Genomic DNA, 21015 nt, shown 5'->3' on the forward strand with positions numbered 1-21015 from the left:
GTAAGAGGGAACCCTGTACTAACTATAGGGTTCTCTACACCTCCCCACTGCCCCTTACCTTGCTTTAACAGATCACTAAAAAACATTTTTGCTTTTACAGGTTGCTCAACTGGGAATGTAACAAGCAGGCAGAAGGTACGATAGAAGAGGAGACTGCCAGAACTGTAACAGAAATGTTTTGGCCCTTTCTCCCTCTATCATCTGCCTGCCAACTCATCATGTTCCCATTTTAGCGACCTGTAAAAGCAAGAAGGTTTTTCAGCGAACTGTTAAAGCAAGAACAAAGCAAGGTAAAGGGCAAAGGGGAGGTGTGGAGAACCCTATAGTTAGTATAGTGTTCCCTCTTACCCATGGTTTATAGCAGCGGTGCCCAAACCCCGGCCCTGGGGCCACATGCGGCCCTCGAGGCCTCTCAATGTGGCCCTCAGGGAGTTCCCAGTCTCCAATGAGCCTCTGGCCCTCCGGAGATTTGTTGGAGCCCACACTGGCCCGACGCAACTGCTCTCAGCATGAGGGCGACTGTTTGACTCTCACGTGAGCTGTGGGATGAGGGCTTCCTCCACTGCTTGCTGTTTCACGTCTGTGATGCAGTAGCGGCAGCAAAGGAAAGGCCAGCCTTGCTTTGTGCAAGGCCTTTTATAGGCATTGAGCTATTGAAAGACCTTCATTCATTCATATAAGTTCCACCTCTAGTATATTTATTTATGTAAGCTTATGTAAATTTATTCAAATTTTAAATGTAAATTAATTCTTTTTTCCCCCAGCCCCCGACACAGTGTTAGAGAGATGATGTGGCCCTCCTGCCAAAAACTTTGGACACCCCTGGTTTATAGTATCCATGGGAGGGGGGCAGTAGAATACAGTAGAACCTCTTTAAGTTGACCACCCAAGGGACTGGAGGAATTGCTCAACATAGGGGGGTGGTCAACATACGGGAAAAAAAGGCTATAGAAAATTAGGTCTAGAAAAACCCAAGACTCTAGAAAATTAGGTCAACTTAAGGAGGTGGTCATTACAGTGAGGTGGTCAACTTTGGAGGTTCTACTGTATATCCCCTGTGGATACTGGGCCCGGTTGTACACTTCTCAGCCAAACTGGTGCAAGGGGCTCTATTTCCTCCTCCAGTCAGAACTTCACCCCTGCATAAAGCTGCAGCAATGCTACAAGCCAGTAAACCACAACTGGATTCCTAGAGGTGGTAACTCTTTAAGAGTTTCTCTAAATAAATAAGAAAAAACCAGTGCTATGACAGCATGCCATAGGCTGTTGGCTTCTTTGCTTTGGTGACTTCCAGTAATGGCAGTTTTCTGTGGCCTGCAGGGAAATGCAGGACAACCCGGACTCCCTGGGCAACCTGGGCACCGAGGATTAGCGGTGAGTGTTTGCACCCTTTGAAATCAAACCACGTTCTGTTATGTTACCTGAAGAGAACCTTCTTGGCCAAGTCTGTTTATGCATTAATGGAAAGCAACCATTTATGTACCATTAAAAAAAAAAAAAAATCAAATTTATATACTGCTTTTCAACAGAAGTACAGTGGTCTCTCTGTACCTGTGGGAGATCCATTCCAGGACGCCCTACGGATACTGATTTCTGCAGATAAACTAATCAATGGGGAGAGGGAATTCCGGCAAACTGGCCTTGTCTCTCAGAGGCCTCCAGGAGCCCTTCAGAGGTATGGGGAGGCCACGTGCCGCTTCCCTGCATATCAGGAGGCCTCGTGGATGCTTCAGAAAGGCAAGTCCAGGTTGGCGAAAAACTGGAAGAGCCTTTCAGAGGCCTTTTGGGGGGGGCCTTCTGAGGCGGTGGGATGCTGCATGCAACCTCCCCATGCCTCAGAACACCTCCCAGGCATGACTGGAAGGGATTTTAAAGGGTCTGGCTAATACAGCATCCTGTCCACCAGCCATGAAGCATCATTTGCCTTTCCTTGGAAGGAATTTCTCTGTGGGTTTGTATCTTGCCAACAGCCCTTCTTAAACCAGGCCAGAATGGGCATCTCTGTTGTCTGGGGCACACAACTGACTATTTTGGGTGCTTCTTATTTCCCCATAGGGTTTGCCAGGCACACCTGGAGCCAAAGGTGGACCAGGACAGAAGGTGAGAACTCTCTTCCTCCACCTCTGTTTCTTTTTAGCCTACCAGGCCATCATAGGCTACCTGTTGGTGAGTCAAGGAACCCTTCAACACTCTGACTTTTGTCCTCTGTTCTCCTAACAGGGTGAGCCAGGGATGCGTGGCCCTCCAGGCTCTTCTGGGGCACCCGGGAAAATGGTAAGTCAAAAAGGGTCCCCACCTCCATTTTTTGCCTTTCTTAAAATGTCAGAATTCTTTAGGGAAGCACTGCAAGGTGACTCTGGTCTCTTTGCCTCTCTGTGGGCTATCTGAATCCAGAAGAGCCATAATTAGGGCAGAGTCTGAGGGGCACCTGCCCAGGGTGCGGGGACGCATGACCGCCCCCAGGCTCCGTCCTAATTACAGAGGAGGTGCTGGCAGCTTTGCACCCCCTGTTCCTTTGCACCTGGCAGCTTTGCACCCTCCCTGGGAGCCTCCAGAGGAGAAGGAGTGGGGTGCATGAAGCAGTCCGCAGCAAGTGCCCCCTCTCCTGGGGAGAATCTGGAAATTATGTCATGACATAACATGATATCATGCTGTTACTGCCCCAGGTGCTGAGACGGTCTGTTATGGCTCTGGAATCCAAGGAGCAGGAGAAGCAGAGATGGGCAGAGACCAGTGGCCCATGTTGCATCCTCCAGCCTGTCCCCTAAGTCTGGGAAGTCAGCATCACTGATGGGCTGGTTCTGTTTAGCAACATGGAGAGGGATGCACAAACAGAAGCTTGGTAGGAGAAGAACAGCGGTACAGCAAGCCCTCCTGATTTTAGAAATGGGCTATGCCAGATGCAAGGGAGGGCACCAGGATGAGGTCTCTTGTTATCTGGTGTGCTCCCTGGGGCATTTGGTGGGCCGCTGTGAGATACAGGAAGCTGGACTAGATGGGCCTATGGCCTGATCCAGTGGGGCTGTTCTTATGTTCTTAACTACAATTCCCAGGAGGCCTTGCAGGTCTCTTGTTATCTGGTGTGCTCCCTGGGGCATTTGGTGGGCCGCTGTGAGATACAGGAAGCTGGACTAGGTGGGCCTATGGCCTGATCCAGTGGGGCTGTTCTTATGTTCTTAACTACAATTCCCAGGAGGCCTTGCAGGTCTCTTGTTATCTGGTGTGCTCCCTGGGGCATTTGGTGGGCCGCTGTGAGATACAGGAAGCTGGACTAGGTGGGCCTATGGCCTGATCCAGTGGGGCTCTTCTTAGTTTCTTAGGTTCTTATCCCCCCTCCTGCACCTGAAAGTCTGACACATGTTACTCGAATCTACACCAGTGATTTTGCTGGTGATTTTGCTGGTGCAGATGCAAGTAGACCCATGGGCTATGAAGGCGTTACATGAAGGAGTGCACCAGCTGCTTCTTGTGCCCCACAGGATGCAACTGTGGCCATTTTGTCACCGCTGTACCTGTACTTAAAGTGAGGATATAATGGAACTGGGAAAGGTGCAGAAGAGAGTGGCCAAAATGATTACAGGACTTGGGCACATCCCTTATGAGGACAGGCTGCAGCGTTTGGGGCTCTTCAGTCTGGAAAGAAGGTGCCTTTGTGGGTGGGGGACCTGACTGAGACATACAAAATTATGCAGGGGATTGATAGAGTGGATAGAGGAATGTTCTCTTCCCTCACACAACACCAGAATCAGGAGACAGCCACAAAAATTGATTTAGAACAAAAGGAGTTGGAACAATGTCAGAAAAGTTAGAACAGACAAACATTACTTTACCCACTGTGTAATTAGTCTGTGGAACTCCTTGCCATAGGATGTGGTGATGGCATCTGTCCTAGAAGTCTTTAAAAGGAGATTAGACAGATTTCTGGAGGAAATGTCTGTCACAAGTTAAAAGTCATGATGGGTACGTGCAACTTCCTGGTTTTAGAAGTAGGCTACCTCAGAATGCCAGGTGCAAGGTTGTGACAGCAGCCTTGTTGTCTTGTGTGCTCCCTGAAGCACCTAGGGGGCCACTGTGAGATACAGGAAGCTGAACATCTTAGATGGGCCTTTGGCCTTATCTGTAGGGGCTCTTCTTATGTTTTAAAGTCATTTCATTTTAAGTAAAGTTGATTAAAAAAACCGTTTCCGTGCGGGGTCTCTGTCTGCGTGGAGTTTGCTCATTCTCCCCATGTCTGTGTGGGTTTCTTCCAGCCGAGAAATCTCATATTTATTTCAGTGTTTAATATTAGAAGTGTTTTGGGTCTTTATTTAGTAGTTTAGTGATATTTTTGTGACCAGAAATATGCTATAGGAACGTTAACTCTTCTTTACGTATATCAAATTAACCTTCAGTAAAATGAGTTTTGTTATAAGTCATTTTGCTTGAAGTTGCAGTTTCCAAGAACCCGTTGACAACTTTGTGAAGACTTGCTGTATGACTAGTGCACCATTGCCCCCATTTTCACCTCTGAAATGTTGGAGTGCGGCATGAGGAGACCCATTCTCTACCAGTGTTCTCTGGCTGTATGCCCAGTGATTCTGTGAGCCTCCCCTTTCGGAAAACTGGAATAGGATGGGACCTCGGCCTTGGGCGACAAGACCTGGGGTGGCACTTTGCCAACTGTTCATCTCTTTCTTGTCTTGGACTCTAGTCCTTCCCTGCCTAGGGAGAAGTCCCAGCATGACTCCTTCTGTTTACAACAGACCATTGCATGTCAGTTGCAAAAAGCAGAATCTTGAAGCCTGCACGTGTCTGTTTTAGACAGCAAGGGGCAGCACCGCCCTGTGAAATCCTAAGAATGAGCATCACAGAGTCTCTGACAGTGCAGAGACAAACCAATTTAATAATATTCAATTAATCCCATATAATGAATTGGCTCATTGTCCCCTCCCAGGCCACAGGGATCCTGTGTTAGCTTTTGCTACGACCAGTGAGCAACGCTGCCATCCATTCGTGCCCACAAAGTTGGCATTTGTCCCTGAAATGGACGAACTCCCTGGGCAGTGGTTCTCACACTTTGAGCACTGGGACCTACTTTTTAAGAATGAGAAACTGTCAGGACCCACCGGAAGTGATGTCATGACCGGAAATAACATCATCAAGCAGGGAAATTTTTAACAGTCCTAGGCGGTAATCCTACCCACACTTACCCAGGAATAAGTCCCACTGTCATTGTTCAAAGCATATACATAGTAGCCTGTTCAAAGTACAGGTCTGTCACATTTCCCCAAATGCAGTCTAATATATTAAAATATTGAATAAATGAATGGGAACCCACCTGAAATTGGCTTGCGACCCACCTAGTGGGTCCCAACCCACAGTTTGAGAAACACTGCTCTAGGGTTTTGCTTCTCTCTTTTTAGGGTGAACCTGGACCGCCGGGGGAAGCGGGGCCACAAGGAGTTGCTGGTGTAAAGGCAAGTATTGAACAGTAAACTCCCTCTAAGATGGGGATAGCATTCTTAGGGAGACAGCAATTCCCCTTTTCTAGAATGGGCAGAGGGTGGGGAGCACATCTAAAATGAATGGCTCAGATCAACCCAATGCTTTTCTAGACACTTTTGTGGGTGAGTGACCCTCCTACCCGAGCTGGGGCTTTTGCTTCAAGGGACGTGGTCTTCCATTTCAGGGAACTGGGATATTATCGGGCAGGAGGTGGAGGTGTGGGTTCCCCTCCTCCAACATTTAGCTCCCAGTTGTGGCGGAATGCAAAACCTGAGCAGCTTACCCTTCTTGTTGTAGGGAGACCGGGGTGAGAGAGGCCCAGTGGGTGCTCCGGGACTTCAGGGAAAAGTGGTGAGTATGAGCAAAGCTACAGCGATGGAATGCCAATGGATCCTTCTGTCTTTTTCTTCCTTGCCAGCTCTAGGAAGAGCTCCTTTCAGCAAGAGCTGGACTGTGGGCATACTGGGCATCTCTGAAGCTACTTAGCACCAGAATATAGGCCGTTATATTCCCCTGGGGAATATATATACTTCCCCTGGGGGCCGGGGATAAGAATAGGCCCTCAGTTTGGCTGTACTTGTCGTAAGAGGTGACTAAACAGCCACCGGGTAGATGGGACTCGTCAGCCTGGGAAGGCAGCTCGTCTGAGAGAAGGAAAACTCTGATCCCAAACCTCCACTGCCTTGTTATGGAAAAGGCTTCCATAACATCCAGTTATGGAAAAGGCTTCAGGAGTCAACCTCGAGGCAAAATCCGGAGCCGGAGTCCCTGAGGCAGTTCATGGCTGAACACAGTCACGTTCTGGCAACTCCTGTGCCGCCGCTGGAACCAACCGTATTGGCCTCTGCCTTTCCATTGGACCATTTCAGCGACGTGGAGAGGGGGGATTTGCTGCATGGGTAACAGCCTATCCTCCATACCTACTTTACCCAAGCTTCGCGCACTGGAGAGGACACTCTGTTCCAGAACCACCATTCAGAGCGTGACACCATAGTCTTCCGAGACTGAAGGATGCCAACAAGATAGGCCGTTAAAACATGGCAGGGGGAAACAATGCCCAGAGTCGTGTCTTTACTCCTACTGAAGGATTCCAGGAGGCAGCAAGGGGTGCTTCCTCATGACCTTGCCCAACAGAGCTGGAACCGTGGGATCTTCACAGTAAACAGGTCCAGCAAGGCCCCGGCCATTGTGAGGGCAGCCAAGGGAGACTTAAGCAGCAGGAGAGGAATTTCTCTCAGGGATTAAAACATCTGAAGCATACACAGTACTGTGGATATTTTCCACAGTAGGTTTCCTAGTCCTGCCCCTGTGCATTGGAGGAAGACAAGAGCCTCTCCACCCACCCTCCACCCCCCAACCAACTCAGGGAGAAGAGGGCTGGCTTTAGCTTAAAGAGAGGCAGGGATGCTGGCAGCTCATCAGGACCCAAGAACCTGGTGGGCCGCTGTGAGATCCAGGAAGCTGGACTAGATGGGCCTATGGCCTGATCCAGCGGGGCTGTTCTTATGTTCTTAAACTACAATTCCCAGGAGACTTTGCAGGTCTCTTGGTATCTGGTGTGCTCCCTGGGGCATTTGGTGGGCCGCTGTGAGATCCAGGAAGCTGGACTAGATGGGCCTATGGCCTGATCCAGCGGGGCTGTTCTTATGTTCTTAACCAGAAATGGCTCATTGCAGGAAAAATATCCTCCTTGCTTTGCATGAAACATTTAAGAAGCTTGTAGGCTGCCAGGCAGGATTCTCAGTTTGCGTGCAGGCTAAGGGAGTCCACTGAGGCTGCTGTTCATCCAGGGCTTCCAAGATCTTCTAGCTATCACTGACAAGTCTGAGCTCTAGCCACTGGCTGCAATTCTTTTTTTTTCTTTTCAAACATGTAAAATCCTGGAGTTTCTCCCTCTCCAGAGGCTTCCGCAGAAGACGACTCTATTACGTGTCTCGCAAGTGGCCCTGGGTTCTTCCTTGAATCAGTTTTGCTCACTCATATCTTCTATTCCTGTTAGAGAAAAATCACAAGGAAACTTGGGGCTGGATTTGGTAGCTTCTGTGGCACCTTCTGTTGACCAGACCATTCTTGCCACCTCACCCTGTAGCATAAAGGCTGTGCCAGAGGTGTAGGGAATTCAGTGGGAGGAACGTGTGATATTGGCCAAGAGCATCTGTGGGCAGCAGGGGTTGATATCTACTTGGTATTTGCAGGGAATTCGTTCCCGGACCCCACAGATACTGAAACCTGTGGATAATGAATCCACAAGTCAGCCATCGGAGGACCTCTGGACATGACCAGAAGCACCTGGTCACACCTGGATGTGTTCTGAGGCCTGGAGAGGCTGGGTTCGGCCTCTCTGAGCCTCAGAAAGCCCCCTGGAGGTGTCAGAAAGGTAAGACCAGTTTTCTCAAAAACTGGAAGTGCCTTTCTGCCACTTTGGGGAGGGGGGGCCTTTCTGAAGCCTGGAGAAACTGCACACAGCTCCCCGGGCCTTACAAAGCCTGCTTCTATTTGAGTTATACCTACTGGTCTGTCTGTGTCAGTATTGCCTGGCACTGACCAGCAGCAGCAGCTCTCCGAGATCTGAGAAAGATTTTCCCAGGCCTACTAGGTGATGCTTCCAGGGCGGGATTGAACCTAGGATGACCTGCATGCCAAACACATTCTTTACCACTGAGCTATGGCCCTTATCCAATATTGTACTCTCTGGGAAACTCCTGGGGGCTGGGGGATAAGAGTAGGCCCTCAGTTTGGCTGTACTTGTCGTAAGAGGCGACTAAACAGCCACTGGGTAGATGGGACTCGTCAGCCTGGGAAGGCAGCACATCTGAGAGAAGGAAAACTCTGATCCCAAACCTCCACTGCCTTGTGGCTACATCCAGTTATGGAAGAGGCTTCAGGAGTCAACCTCGAGGCAAAATCCGGAGCCAGAGTCCCTGAGGCAGTTCATAGCTGAACACAGTCACGTTCTGGCAACTCCTGCGACGCCGCTGGAACCAACCGTATTGGCCTCTGCCTTTCCATTGGACCATTTCAGCGATGTGGAGAGGGGGGATTTGCTGCATGGGTAACAGTCTGTCCTCCATATCTACTTTACCCAGGCTTCACGCACTGGAGAGGACACTCTGTTCCAGAACCACTATTCAAAGTGCAATACCATAGTCTTCCGAGACTGAAGGATGCCAACATACATACATACTCTCTGGAAGCAGGTATCCCCTTCCACAGCACTGCCACAACTCAAATTCAGAGTTTTCCATATTGGTTCCCCCCAAAAAGTTGTTTTTAAACTTGAAAGTTCCTGCCAAGGATCACCTGCATCAGGTTTGATTTTACCCTTAACATTATGAATATGGTTGAAGCAATTTCACCTGAACTATGCTGATCACTCAGTTACCAGAAAGGTTTCCATATCGAATGTCTGCCTCTTCTGTGCTACTTTTCTTTCTCCTAATGCCAATTCATCTTTCTTTGTTTCCAGGGCCCTAAGGGGGAGCAGGGCCCCCCAGGAATTCCAGGCCCACAAGGACTCCCAGGCATTAAAGGTGGCAAGGTACGGTCTTGATCTGTTTGACCCCAATGCAATTGTATCATTCAGAGTGGGTGTGCAGTAGGAACATCGGATTAGAGCAGGGGTGCCCAAACCCTGGCCTGGGGGCCACTTGCGGCCTTCGGGGGCTCTCAATCAGGCCCTCAGGGAGCCCCCAGACTCCAATGAGTCTCTGGCCCTCCAGAGACTTTTTGGAGCCCGTGCTGGCCCAATGCAACTGCAAGAGGACGACTGTTCAACTTCTCACCTGAGCTGTGGGACAATGGCTCCCTCCACTACTTGCTGTTTCACGTCTGGAATGCAGCAGTGGCAGTGAAGGAAAGGCTGGCCTTGCTTTGTGCAAAGCCTTTTATAGGCCTTGAGCTACGGCAAGACCTTCATTCATTCATATAAGTTCCATCTCTAATATATTCATTTATGTAAATTTACTCGAATTTGAAATGTAAATTAATTCAGCCCTCGGACACAGTGTCAGAGAGATGATGTGGCCCTCCTGCCAAAAAGTTTGGACACCCTTGGATTAGAGGACTGGGGAACTGTAAATCCTCAAGGAGAGCCAGACCTGTAAATGGAGTGGATCAGCATAAACAGGGGTACTTTGCATCCATTGGGTTAAACCAGCCATTTTCAACCACTGTGCTGTGGCACACTGGTGTGCTGCGAATGGTCCCCAGGTGTGCCATGGGAATTTGGGAGAGGGTCATTTATTAGTAGGACCATTGGGGATGTGAGCCTCCCATTGATAGCACAGTGTCAATTGTCAAAAAAAACGATGGTGTGCGTTCACTATTTTAATTCCTTGCCAGTGTACTGTGAGATGAAAAAGGTTGAAAATCACTGGGTTAAACTATATAATGCAGTGGTGATCAAACCTTTTAGCACCAGGACGCTCTCTTTAGAATGACACGGTCTTGTCAGGACCTACTCAAAGTGAAGTCATTAACCTGGAAGTGATGTCATGGCTGGAAGTGACATCATCAATTTAGGCTTTGAACATAAGCCCCAGTCAGCCACAGGTCCATTGCACAGTGCGCTTGTGCTGTTATTTTGCACAGCTCAGATGTCAAAGCAGAATGCAACCTTTGATCCTTTTAGAAGTGGGCCCTGCACATGCCCAGTCTTGTCTGATCTCAGAAGCTAAGCAGGGTCAGGCCTGGTTAGTACTTGGATGGGAGACCTGGGAATACCGGGTGCTGTAGGCTTATACCATAGTCTTTCCAGAGTGAAGGTTGCCAGCCGTCTCCCTATACTGAACACTATCTCCCGATCTCGTCTGATCTCGGAAGCTAAGCAGGGCCAGGCCTGGTTAGTACTTGGATGGGAGACCGCTTGGGAATACCGGGTGCTGTAGGCTTATACCATAGTCTTTCGAGACTGAAGGTTGCCAACCGTTTACCTTAGAATGTCTTGTTGTCTGTGTGCTCCCTCAAGCATCTGGTGAGCCACTGTGCAATACAGGAAGTCTTTGGCCTAATCCAGTGGGGCCCTTACGTTCTTATGGTGGGTTTGCGCCTCTGCGATGTGGCGGGGGTGGGGGATGGACTGGATGACCTGTTGGGAACTTAGATTTGATTTCCCTGAATCTTTGCCTGTTTTGTTCTCTAGGGCTCCCCAGGAAAACGTGGACCCAAAGGTGACATTGTGAGTATCTATGGTTGCTTATTGTCCTTGTCATGCATAGGGTTAGCTTGCTTTGGTTGGGTTAGTTTGACTAGCGTAACTGGAGGTGTACTAGAATGCAGGACTTTGGAGGAGGCAGGTAAGATGATGCACCTGCTCCCCGGCCTCTGTAACGATGTAGGTTGCCTGGCCCAGTGTTGTACAGTAAATAGCAGTGACTACTGGGCACCTGAATCTTTGCATCCCTGGATAAGACTCTAATACTCGACATTTATGATATTTATGATATTTATTGACTGCTTTTCAGCAGACGTTTTAAAGGCCGTTTACAGCATGAGTGTAAAAGAAAAGGTTAGTTAACAACAATTAAAACTCAAACATTATTATTGAAAACACTTATAAAGTTAGAAGTGCCCATAAGATCATCTAGTCCAGGGGTGCTCAATAGGTGGATCGCGATCTACTGGTAGATCGCGAGGCAAAATGAGTAGATCGCGGAGTGCCGACCCCCCCCTTCAGGTGCCTCTGGGAGGGAACGCCGGGAGTAAGGCCCATTGTACTCAATGGGGCTTACTCCCAGGTAAGTGTGGCTAGGATTGCAGCCTCACAGCCTAATCCTAGGCATGTCTACTCAGGAGTAAGTCCTGTTATACTCAGTGGGGCTCAAGGTACACCAACATACATTGTACACATAAATGTTATATGTTATGATGGCGCGAACATTGTAAAAAAAAAAACTCTGGTAGATCTCTGGGCCTTGCTGGGTTTCAAAGTAGCTCTCGAGCCAAAAAGGTGTGAGCACCCCTGATCTAGTCCAACCCTTACAATCCTCCTACAGAATCTCCATCAGGTGTCTGTTGAGGGTCTGCTTAAGGGTCTCCAGGGAGAGAGAATCCCTCACCCCCCTCTGTTCCATTGCCAAACCACCCCGACCATCACGAATTTCTTCCCAATGTCCAACCGGAATCTCCTCTCTTGCAGTTTGTTCCCTTTCACTCTGGAGCAGCCATTTTCAACCACTGTGCCATGGCAAATTGGTGTGCCATGAGTGGTCCACAGGTGTGCCACAGGAATTTGGGAGAAGGTCATTTATTAATAGGGATAATGGGAGATGTGAGCCCCCCACTGGTAGCATGGTGTGCCTGCCTTATCAGTTGTCAAAAACCTGATGGTGCGCCTTGACAATTTTAGTGCCTTGTCAGTGTGCGATGAAATGAAATGACAGGGTGGGTCAGTGTTCGTTATCTGGTGTGCTCCCTGGGGCATTTGGTGGGCCGCTGTGAGATACAGGAAGCTGGACTAGATAGGCCTATGGCCTGATCCAGTGGGGCTATTCTTATGTTCTTAACTACAATTCCCAGGAAGCCTTGCAGGTCTCTTGTTATCTTGTGTGCTCCCTGGGGCATTTGGTGGGCCGCTGTGAGATACAGGAAGCTGGACTAGATGGGCCTATGGCCTGATCCAGTGGGGCTGTTCTTATGAAAAAGGTTGAAAATCGCTGCTCTAGAGCACTCTGGAGCACATGGTGGCCAATGTAATTGCAATGAAACTGTTCCAGCAGTAACAATAACCAGCCAGCTGGTTTCAGAGGCATCTTTTTCTGATTCTGTGCATGTATAGAGTCTGTGTCTGGTGTTGGCTCTTCCCAGTCCCACAAGAGTTTTGGGGGAAACCCTCAGTGGAATCATCAAGAGGAAATGGACTCTTCTGAAGCAGCCAAGAGACCTCATGCCAGAAATGTGGGGTTGGAGGAAGTGTGAGACAGAACAGGAAGAGATGGTGTTAGTTTGATTGGTTAATGAGAAATTGTCCCTTCTTTATAGGGCGATCCTGGTGTTGAAGGCCTCCCTGGGGAGAAGGGCGAGAAGGTAAGAAAGTTTTCAAGGGGATTTTAACTCGCCTACTCCAGGGTGGGTCAGTGTTTGTTAAGATTATGGAGGTCTGACCCAGCTGTGCATGAGGCTGATTGAGGCAGATGGATTGACATGGGTGTGTGTGTGCGTGTGTGTGTGTGTGTTTGTGTCAGCTTGCCTGCCTCCAGGCTTCTTGCCCCTTCTCTTTCACAATCTGGATTTGAAAACGAAAAGGAGCAGAAGAGTGGAGGAGAGGAGATTGTCAGGCTAGAGTGGGAGATTCTCTGACACTCCAACCCAGCAATTTCCAACCACTTTGCTATGGCCATGATCGTAATGGTCCACAGGTGTGTCTTGGGAGTTTGGAGCACAACAGGTGAAAATCGCTGAAAAACCTGTCCAGATTCTGCAGCAGAGTTTTGAGGGCAACCTTCTGTAGTAATGAATTGCCTGTCCCTTTTCTTCCTCTGCCAGCCCTGGGTCCTCCATGGGCTCTGCTGGTGGAGGAAGCGGCACAGACAACTCATTATTACAGACAATTGCCCTAAGAACAAAGCCATAGAACCTGGAAGAGTCTCCTGGAAGTGAGAAGTGACATCGCAAGAGACGAAGGCTGCAGAGAAGTCCGTAGAGATCAGTGTACTGTGAGATGAGAAATGCTGAAAATTGCTGCTTTAACCTGATGCTGTCCTCAAATTTCTCACCTCCTCCTTTGCCCCTTTGGTTCATCCTCCAAATTTAGGACATGGGAGGAGGAGGAGTAGCAGCAGCAGAGGCGCTGGTTGTCATGTTGCAAGGGGGGGTGTCACTTTTGGTGCACCACCTCGGGTGCCTCAAGGTCCCTAAATGAAAGAAATCTCTGAAGGCAAATTTTCTCTCTGGGAAAACTCCTAAACTGGATGTCAAGGAAAAGCAATGCAAAAGTTGCTATTATAATCCTTCTCTTTTATCTCCTTTCTTAGGGTGAATCTGGTGAGCCAGGACCAAAAGGCCAGGTGATTATCAAGATCAGGGGTGCCCAAACCCCAGCCTTGGGGCCACTTGCGGCCCTCAGGGGCTCCCAATCCAGCCCACGGGGAGCCCCCAGTCTCCCTCTGGCCCTCTGGAGACTTGCTGGAGCCCATGCTGGCCCGATACAGTGTGAGGGCAACTGTTTGATGCTTCCATGAGCTGTGTGACAAGAGTTCCCTCCACTGCTTGCTGTTTCATATCTGTGATGCAGCAGTGGCAGCGAAGGAAAGGTCGGCCTTGCTTTGTGCAAGGCTTTTTATAGACCTTGAGCTATTGCAAGACCTTCATTCATTCATACAAGTTCCATCTCTAATAAATTCATTTATGTAAATTTATTCAAATTTTAAATGTAAATTAATTCTTTTTTTTTTTCCTGGCCCCTGACACAGTGTTAGGGAGATGATGTGGCCCTCCTGCCAAAATGTTCAGACACCCCTGATCAAGATGTAAATATGCAGATCAAGATGTAACTATGCGCCAATCTGCCACAGGGTGTAAACCATTACCAATGTGAATGGTTTAACTTAATTATGGAGACAAACTTGAATACTTTGAAGTTTTCAGCTTAGAAAGCAATACCTGAAAAGGAATATGCTGAAGACTTTTATGTGGATAGAATTGTGTCTGCAGAGAATGAATAGAACATGAAACAAAAAAAATGAAATTCACACTGAGATTGTAGGAAGCCTGCAAGAGTGGACAGCCAGTGGGGTTTAAGGCAAGCATAAGGAAATCGTGCTTCATGAAATTCATAGTTATCCCTGAAACTCATTGCCACAGGATTTCATGATAGCCACATCCCCAAATGGATTAGATGAGTATATGGAAAATAATGATTCATAGATGTGATCACCAAAAATAGAAACTCATGCACAGTCATATGGGAGTCTCCGGGCGCAATCCTTACCAACTTTCCAGCACTGGCATAGCTGTGCCAGTGGGGCATGTGCTGCATCCTGCAGGTGGGTGGCAGTCACAGAGGCCTCCTCAAGGTAAGGCAATGTTTGTTCCCTTAGCTCGGAGCTGCATTTGCCCTTATGTCAGTTCTGGGAAGTTGGTTAGGATTGAGGCCTCTGGCTCCCAAATGTCTGGGATTAACCATGAGAAATAGACTTTACAACCCTGTTTTATCTCAGGGGCGTCTGGCAAGGCAGACCATTGGAACACAGACCATTGGAATACGTGCTAATGGACGGCTGGTCTTATCCGTGGCAATACATGTCAATACATGTAGGGGAGGGCACCAGGATGAGGTCTGTTGTTATCTGGTGTGCTCCCTGGGGCATTTGGTGGGCCGCTGTGAGATACAGGAAGCTGGACTAGATGGGCCTATGGCCTGACACAGCAGGGCTCTTCTTATGTTCTTATGTTCTTATTATAATACGTCAAGGATTCACTCAGCAACTTGTGGTTCACTGGTGTCAAAGAGGACCACTGGATTCTTGAGCTTGGCCAAAGAATCTCCTTCTGACCCTTTTCTGATTGTTCACAGCAAGGTGTCCGTGGAGAGCCTGGTTTTCCTGGACCAACTGGGGATGGAGGGGCTCCTGGTGTCCGAGGTTTCCCAGGACCTCCAGGTCCTCGAGGTCTTGGTGGGGAGCGAGGTGTACCTGGAATGCCTGGACCTCAAGGTGCCCCGGTAAGTAAACAAAAAAGCAGCCTTGTGGCATTGTGCTTGTCTGGGGGGTGTTTCCTTGTGTTTCCTTGTGGCATTGTGCTTGTCTGGGGGCTCTGCAGTGCTAAACAGTAATGTGAAAATTGGCCTCCTTTCTGGAATTCCTCTTTGACTGTGGCATCTCTGCACGAATAAACGTTCAATAGATTTTTTTCCCCACCGGATAGAGGCCTGCAGGCATCTCAGAGTCATGGAAGAACAAGGGGCCAAAGTCCTCTTCTGAGAGCCAACCTTTTCAGCATTTTTACTTTCTGAAAGTAAAACTCTTGAAGTGCAAGCATGAAGTGGCTCCCTAGTTTTTATTCTGAAAAAAAAAAATAGGGGCCTCCGCTGATCAGAACTTTGGGAACCATCGCAACTATTGAAAGCATTAGCCATTAACCTATCAGGGCCCAATCCTCTCCAATTTTCCAGGGCCGGTGCAGCTGTACCAATGGGGCAAGTGCTTCACCCTATGGTGGGGGGACAGTCACATAGGCCTCCTCAAGGTATGGGAACATTTGTTCCCTTACCTTGGGGCTGCATTGTGGCTGCACTGGAGCTGGAAAGTTGGATAGGATTGGGCCCTCAGTTGATTCAAGAATATTCAGTTAAAGAGGCAGTAACATCTACAGGAAGGTTGGCTCACTGGAAACCTCTCCCAGCCTACAAGGTAGCAGGAGAGAGGCTTTTGTAGTCATGTTCCTGGTTGGCCACCTTCAGTCTCGAAAGACTATGATATAAGCCTACAGCACCTGGTATTCCCAGGCAGTCTCCCATCCAAGTACTAACCAGGCCTGACCCTGCTTAGCTTCCGAGATCAGGCAAGATCAGGCATGTCCCAACTCCAGAGGGTCTTGGATGAAGCGGATTATCTGGATCCTTTTCAATCTGGCTTCAGGCCGGGCTTTGGGACGGAAACCGCCTTGGTCGCCTTGGTGGATGACCTACGCCGGGGACTGGACAGGGGGAGTGCGTCCCTGTTGGTCCTGCTGGACCTCTCAGCGGCTTTCGATACCATCGACCATGGTATCCTTCTGGGCCGATTGGCTGAGTTGGGAGCTGGAGGCACTGTTTTGCGGTGGTTCCGCTCCTACTTGGAGGGTCGGTCCCAGATGGTGGTGCTGGGGGATGCCTGTTCGACACCCTGGCCCTTGAGATGCGGGGTGCCACAGGGCTCAATTCTGTCCCCCATGCTATTTAACATCTACATGAAACCTCTGGGAGAGGTCATCCGGGGGTTTGGAGTGGGGTGCCATCAATATGCTGATGACACCCAGCTCTATCTCTCCTTTCCTCCAGACTCCAGGGTGGCGGTTGAGGGCCTGGAGCGCTGTCTGGAGGCAGTGAGGATCTGGATGGGGGCTAACAAGCTGAAGTTAAATTCGGATAAGACAGAGGCTCTCCTGGTTCGGAAATCCTCGATGCAGGTGCTGGACTATCGGCTTGCGCTGAATGGGGTTGCACTCCCTCTGAAGGAGCAGGTCCGCAGCTTGGGGGTCCACCTGGACTCGCAGCTGCTCCTGGATTCCCAGGTGGCGGCTGTGGCTAGGGGGGCCTTCGCTCAGCTTCGGCTGGTGCGCCAGCTGCGGCCGTACTTGGATCGTGCAGACCTGGCCACGGTGATCCATGCCTCGGTGACATCAAGATTAGATTACTGTAACACGCTCTATGTGGGGCTGCCCTTGAAGACGGTTCGGAAACTGCAACTAGTGCAGAATGCGGCGGCCCGCGTGGTTACTGGAGGTAGACGGTTCGACTCTGTGAGTCCGCTTCTCCAGTGGCTGCACTGGCTGCCCATTTGTTTCCGGGCCCAATTCAAGGTGCTGGTATTGACCTTTAAAACCCTATACTGCTCTGGACCAGGGTATCTTAGAGATCGCCTGCTCCCGTACAATCCGGCTCGCCCTCTCAGGTCATCAGAGAAGGCCTTTTTACAAGTGCCGCCGCCTAGGGAGGTACGTGGGGCAGCTGCAAGAAATAGGGCCTTCTCAGTAGTGGCACCAACGCTATGGAACTCCCTTCCCCTTGACTTAAGAATGGCTCCCTCTCTTGAGACCTTTCGGCGAGGCCTTAAGACCCTTCTGTTTAAACAGGCCTTCTGAGTTCTCGGCCTTTTAACATCTTTTTAACATCTTTTAATATTTTTTACAGGCCTGATTCTTTTATGACTTGCTGCTGCTCTATGCTCTTTTTACCTATTTTTTTACTCTGACTGCTGTTTTTTATGATGTGTTAATATGTTTTTATTTGTTTTTAAATTGTTTTTAATATATTGTAAGCCGCCTTGAGTCCCTTCGGGGAGAAAGGCGGGGTAAAAATAAAGTTATTATTATTATTATTATTATTATTATTATTATTATTATTATTATTATTATGTGCAGGGTAACAGTTGATGCTGTCATTTTGGAAGTTCAAAAGGGGGTCACAGCACCCTCTAATGGCCAACTGATAGTTGCTAGATGAGAAAGGGTGCTTTTTAACAACCTTTTTTTTAAAAAAAAAAAAAAGAGGAGAGGATTGAGGAGAGGAGAGGATTGATGGGGAGGGGAGATGAGAAATGATTCAAGAGAAGAGGGGGAAAAAAGAAAGGAGATTAGGAAGGGGGGATATTTTAATAATTTGGGGTAGAAAACTGGCAACTGCTATGGTAATGTTTGCCTGGTTGTCACTTAGCAAGGCAAAAAAGGGATCAAAAAATGGGTCAGTAGGATTCCGTAAAAAGGGATCCAGATACAGCTTTCGAAGTGAACAATGCGCTGGACAATGAATTAGGATATGCTCAAGAGTGTCCGGTTCGAGAAGACAGAAGGAGCATAATCTACAATTCCGAGGAATACGGGAGAATCTGCCAAGATGATACGAGGAGGGGAAAATATTAAAATGTGCGAGCATAAAAGCCCTTCTAAGGGAGGGATTTATTAGGGTATCAAAATATTTAGAGGGCTGACCTGGTAAAGGGCAAAAAACAAAAGAAAGAGGGGAACATACTGGGTTAAGATCAGCAGAAAGAGAGGTAAATTCAGCTTCCCAGAGCCTGGTTTGGATCAGCTTATAGGCACTGTTAATATCGAGGCCCACTAAAGATTCCAAAGGAAGATCTAGGGAATTTAAAATGCGTATATACCACTTTTCAACAAGGTATATACCCTACCCACTCTTTGTCTCTGCCTTGCTATCCTCCTTGACTCCTAAATCCACTCTTTCCCCTCTCCAGGGCAGGGACCCAGGTGATCAGCACATCGTTGATGTCGTCCTAAAAATGTTGCAAGGTGAGGACTGAAGAATATCGGAGGAGTCCAGCTGGATCAGACCTAGTCCAGCATCACGGACCACTTCCCTTCCGGATGACTGTGGAATTCCACAGTTTCAGAGCGGGGTTTTTCCAAGCCCTCCCTGTTGATGCTGGGGGTTGATCCCAGGGCCTGAGCAATGCAAATCATGTGTTCTGCCCCCCCACACACTTTCTTATTCTGTTCTGACTGTATTGAGTGCAGTACGTAGCAAATGGGTGGGGAAACCCCCAGCTCTGTGCAGCTTGTTTACCTGCCTTTCTCTCCATTGCAGAACAACTGGCTGAGTTGGCTGTGAGTGCGAAAAGAGCCGCCCTGGGTGGGGCAGGTATGATGGGACCCCCTGGACCCCCAGGACCACCTGGGCCTCCTGGTCACCAAGGGCCACATGGGCACCCTGGCCCTCGGGGCATCGTGGGAATCGTAGGGGCCATGGGACAGATTGGCAACACCGGACCCAAAGGTAGGAGTGTTTTTGTGCACTGAGAGCCTTCCAAGCTTCTCTGGCTCCTCCTTGGATCCATACCTGACTTCCTCTTTGCTCCCAGATGCTGTGCTTGTTTCTTGACCTTAACGATCAAAACCCCCTTGGCCTCGCCGCTCCACCGAGCCGCTCCACCCACCACGCTAATCCTCCTGCTTTTCTCTTTCAATTCTGTAGGGAAGAGAGGCGAGAAGGGGGAGCAAGGAGAGCCTGGTCGTGGGCATCAAGGGATGCCTGGGCCGCCAGGTATACCAGGTAAGATGCCTGCTTACATCAGGGGTCTCCAGACATTTTGGCTAGAGGGCCGCATCAAATATCTGACATGATGATGAGGGCCTGAAAAAATTTTTAAACGTAAAATTTAAATAAATACATTAGAGATTGAACTTGAATGAATGGTTGGTTGGCAACCTTCAGTCTCGAAAGACTATGGTCTAAGCCTACAGCACCCGGTATTCCCAGGCGGTCTCCCATCCAAGTACTGACCAGGCCTGACCCTGCTTAGCTTCCCAGATCATGGTATAAGCCTACAGCACCCGGTATTCCCAGGTGGTCTCCCATCCAAGTACTAACCAGGCCTGACCCTAGTTAACTTCCAAGATCAGATGAATGAATGGGCTCAAATTTCTAGGATTTCTTGAAGCACCAACACACCTCACAGAAATAAAGCACCCACTCAAGTGGACCCCCTTTCCCTTTCCCCCACCTCCCAAGCAGATTATTTGGTGCACTCAGCATGACTTCTGCCTGCCCAAACCCTAAAGACGCCCCATCAAGCTCTGGAACCTGGAGCCCCAATACCCCTTTGGCCCAACCTTAGCAATGCCACTGGTTCATACAGAGGCAGGCTAGTTCCAAGACTTGCCTCCTGCAGAACCGTGTGGGAACCAGCATGTAGTTTCAAGACATGGATGGCGGAGCAACCGAGTCTTCAAAATGGGCCTTAGCTCTTGCAGGAAATGATGTCATAGTGGAAGGTGCTTAAGATTCTTTTAGAAGTGTGTGTGATTGTGGAAGCGGCTAGAGAGAAACGACGTGTTCTAGAAACCTGCACACTGATAGCACGTGCCTGCTTTGTACTTCTAGGTCTCCCTGGTCACCCTGGACAAGCCACCAATGGCAAACATGGTGAACGAGGTTCTCCTGGTATTCCGGGGATAGCAGGACGGCCTGGTTTGCCCGGGCCTGCTGGCCTCCCCGGATTCTGTGAAGCTGCCGCCTGTTTGGGTGCTTCCGCCTACGCCTCGGCCCGACTGACGGAACCAGGAGCTGTCAAAGGACCCTCGTACTGATGGTTGCCAGGGACCACTCTGTGGCAAGCCTGACTTCTCCCTGCTGGCACAAACTCCAATGCCCACATTAGGGGTCCGGCACACCAAGGCTGGGTACCAAGGAGGTGGGGAACTGACAAACAGGAAACTCTAATGGGATGAAGAACCTCTGCTTGGGCATCAATCCAACCATTCACGCTTTACTGGTGAGAACGACGGCTTTTGGCCACTGCGAGTCACTTAAATTGACAGGAATTAAAAGGCATCGGTGGAGATTTGTATATAAAGCAAACTGCTGGGAGGATGGGAGTATTTGCCTATACAGCTGTTGCCAAGAGCCCCCTGCAAGGGGGGGGGGAAAGAACATTGTTTTTTATCTGGGGCCCAAAATCACATTCTTAAGTTTTGAGGTTGCAGGGTCCGCGTCATGCGACGACTACGCTGTGCTGTTGAGAAGTGTAGCTGTGAAATAGCATAACGTGGGGGAAAATCCAGTGTTACTGCATGAAAGAAGCTGTTTGAAATACAGCAATACCTTGATTTGTCCCCTTGACTCTCTCTTTGAGCTGTTTTCAATTACAAGCAGGTTTCAAATTTCGCCCATGTGCTTTCCTCTTTCGTCTGATTTCATCCAACCTTCCTTGATGTTCACTGACGTTCTTATGTTTATTTTTCTTCTATTTCTGTTTGTTTAGGTTTCCCACACATTTGCATGTGTTATTTATAGGTGGCGCTCGTTATCCATGGGGCTTTTGTTCCTGGAACCCCCGCAGATGCCAAAATCCACAGATAATCAAATCCGCAGTTTAG

At 49.1% G+C, this 21015-nt stretch overlaps 1 protein-coding gene and 1 pseudogene across 1 annotated transcript in view; both read left to right on the forward strand.

Annotated features, from left to right (window-relative positions):
- COL9A2 (collagen type IX alpha 2 chain) overlaps positions 1-20226 on the forward strand; it is a 51122-nt gene extending 30896 nt beyond the window's left edge. Inside the window, exons 18-31 of the mRNA XM_066638716.1 lie at positions 1321-1374; positions 2056-2100; positions 2221-2274; positions 5403-5456; positions 5782-5835; positions 8951-9022; positions 10625-10660; positions 12463-12507; positions 13455-13487; positions 14996-15142; positions 18375-18429; positions 18725-18913; positions 19112-19189; positions 20021-20226. Coding sequence (XP_066494813.1) covers positions 1321-1374; positions 2056-2100; positions 2221-2274; positions 5403-5456; positions 5782-5835; positions 8951-9022; positions 10625-10660; positions 12463-12507; positions 13455-13487; positions 14996-15142; positions 18375-18429; positions 18725-18913; positions 19112-19189; positions 20021-20226 — 1122 coding nt within the window. The remainder of the gene's footprint in view (positions 1-1320; positions 1375-2055; positions 2101-2220; positions 2275-5402; positions 5457-5781; positions 5836-8950; positions 9023-10624; positions 10661-12462; positions 12508-13454; positions 13488-14995; positions 15143-18374; positions 18430-18724; positions 18914-19111; positions 19190-20020) is intronic.
- LOC136661756 (5S ribosomal RNA) lies at positions 10251-10373 on the forward strand (annotated as a pseudogene).
- Positions 20227-21015: the final 789 nt, after the last annotated feature.

This window comes from Tiliqua scincoides, chromosome 10 (genome assembly GCF_035046505.1).
Source record: "Tiliqua scincoides isolate rTilSci1 chromosome 10, rTilSci1.hap2, whole genome shotgun sequence".
Classification (NCBI taxonomy): domain Eukaryota; kingdom Metazoa; phylum Chordata; class Lepidosauria; order Squamata; family Scincidae; genus Tiliqua; species Tiliqua scincoides.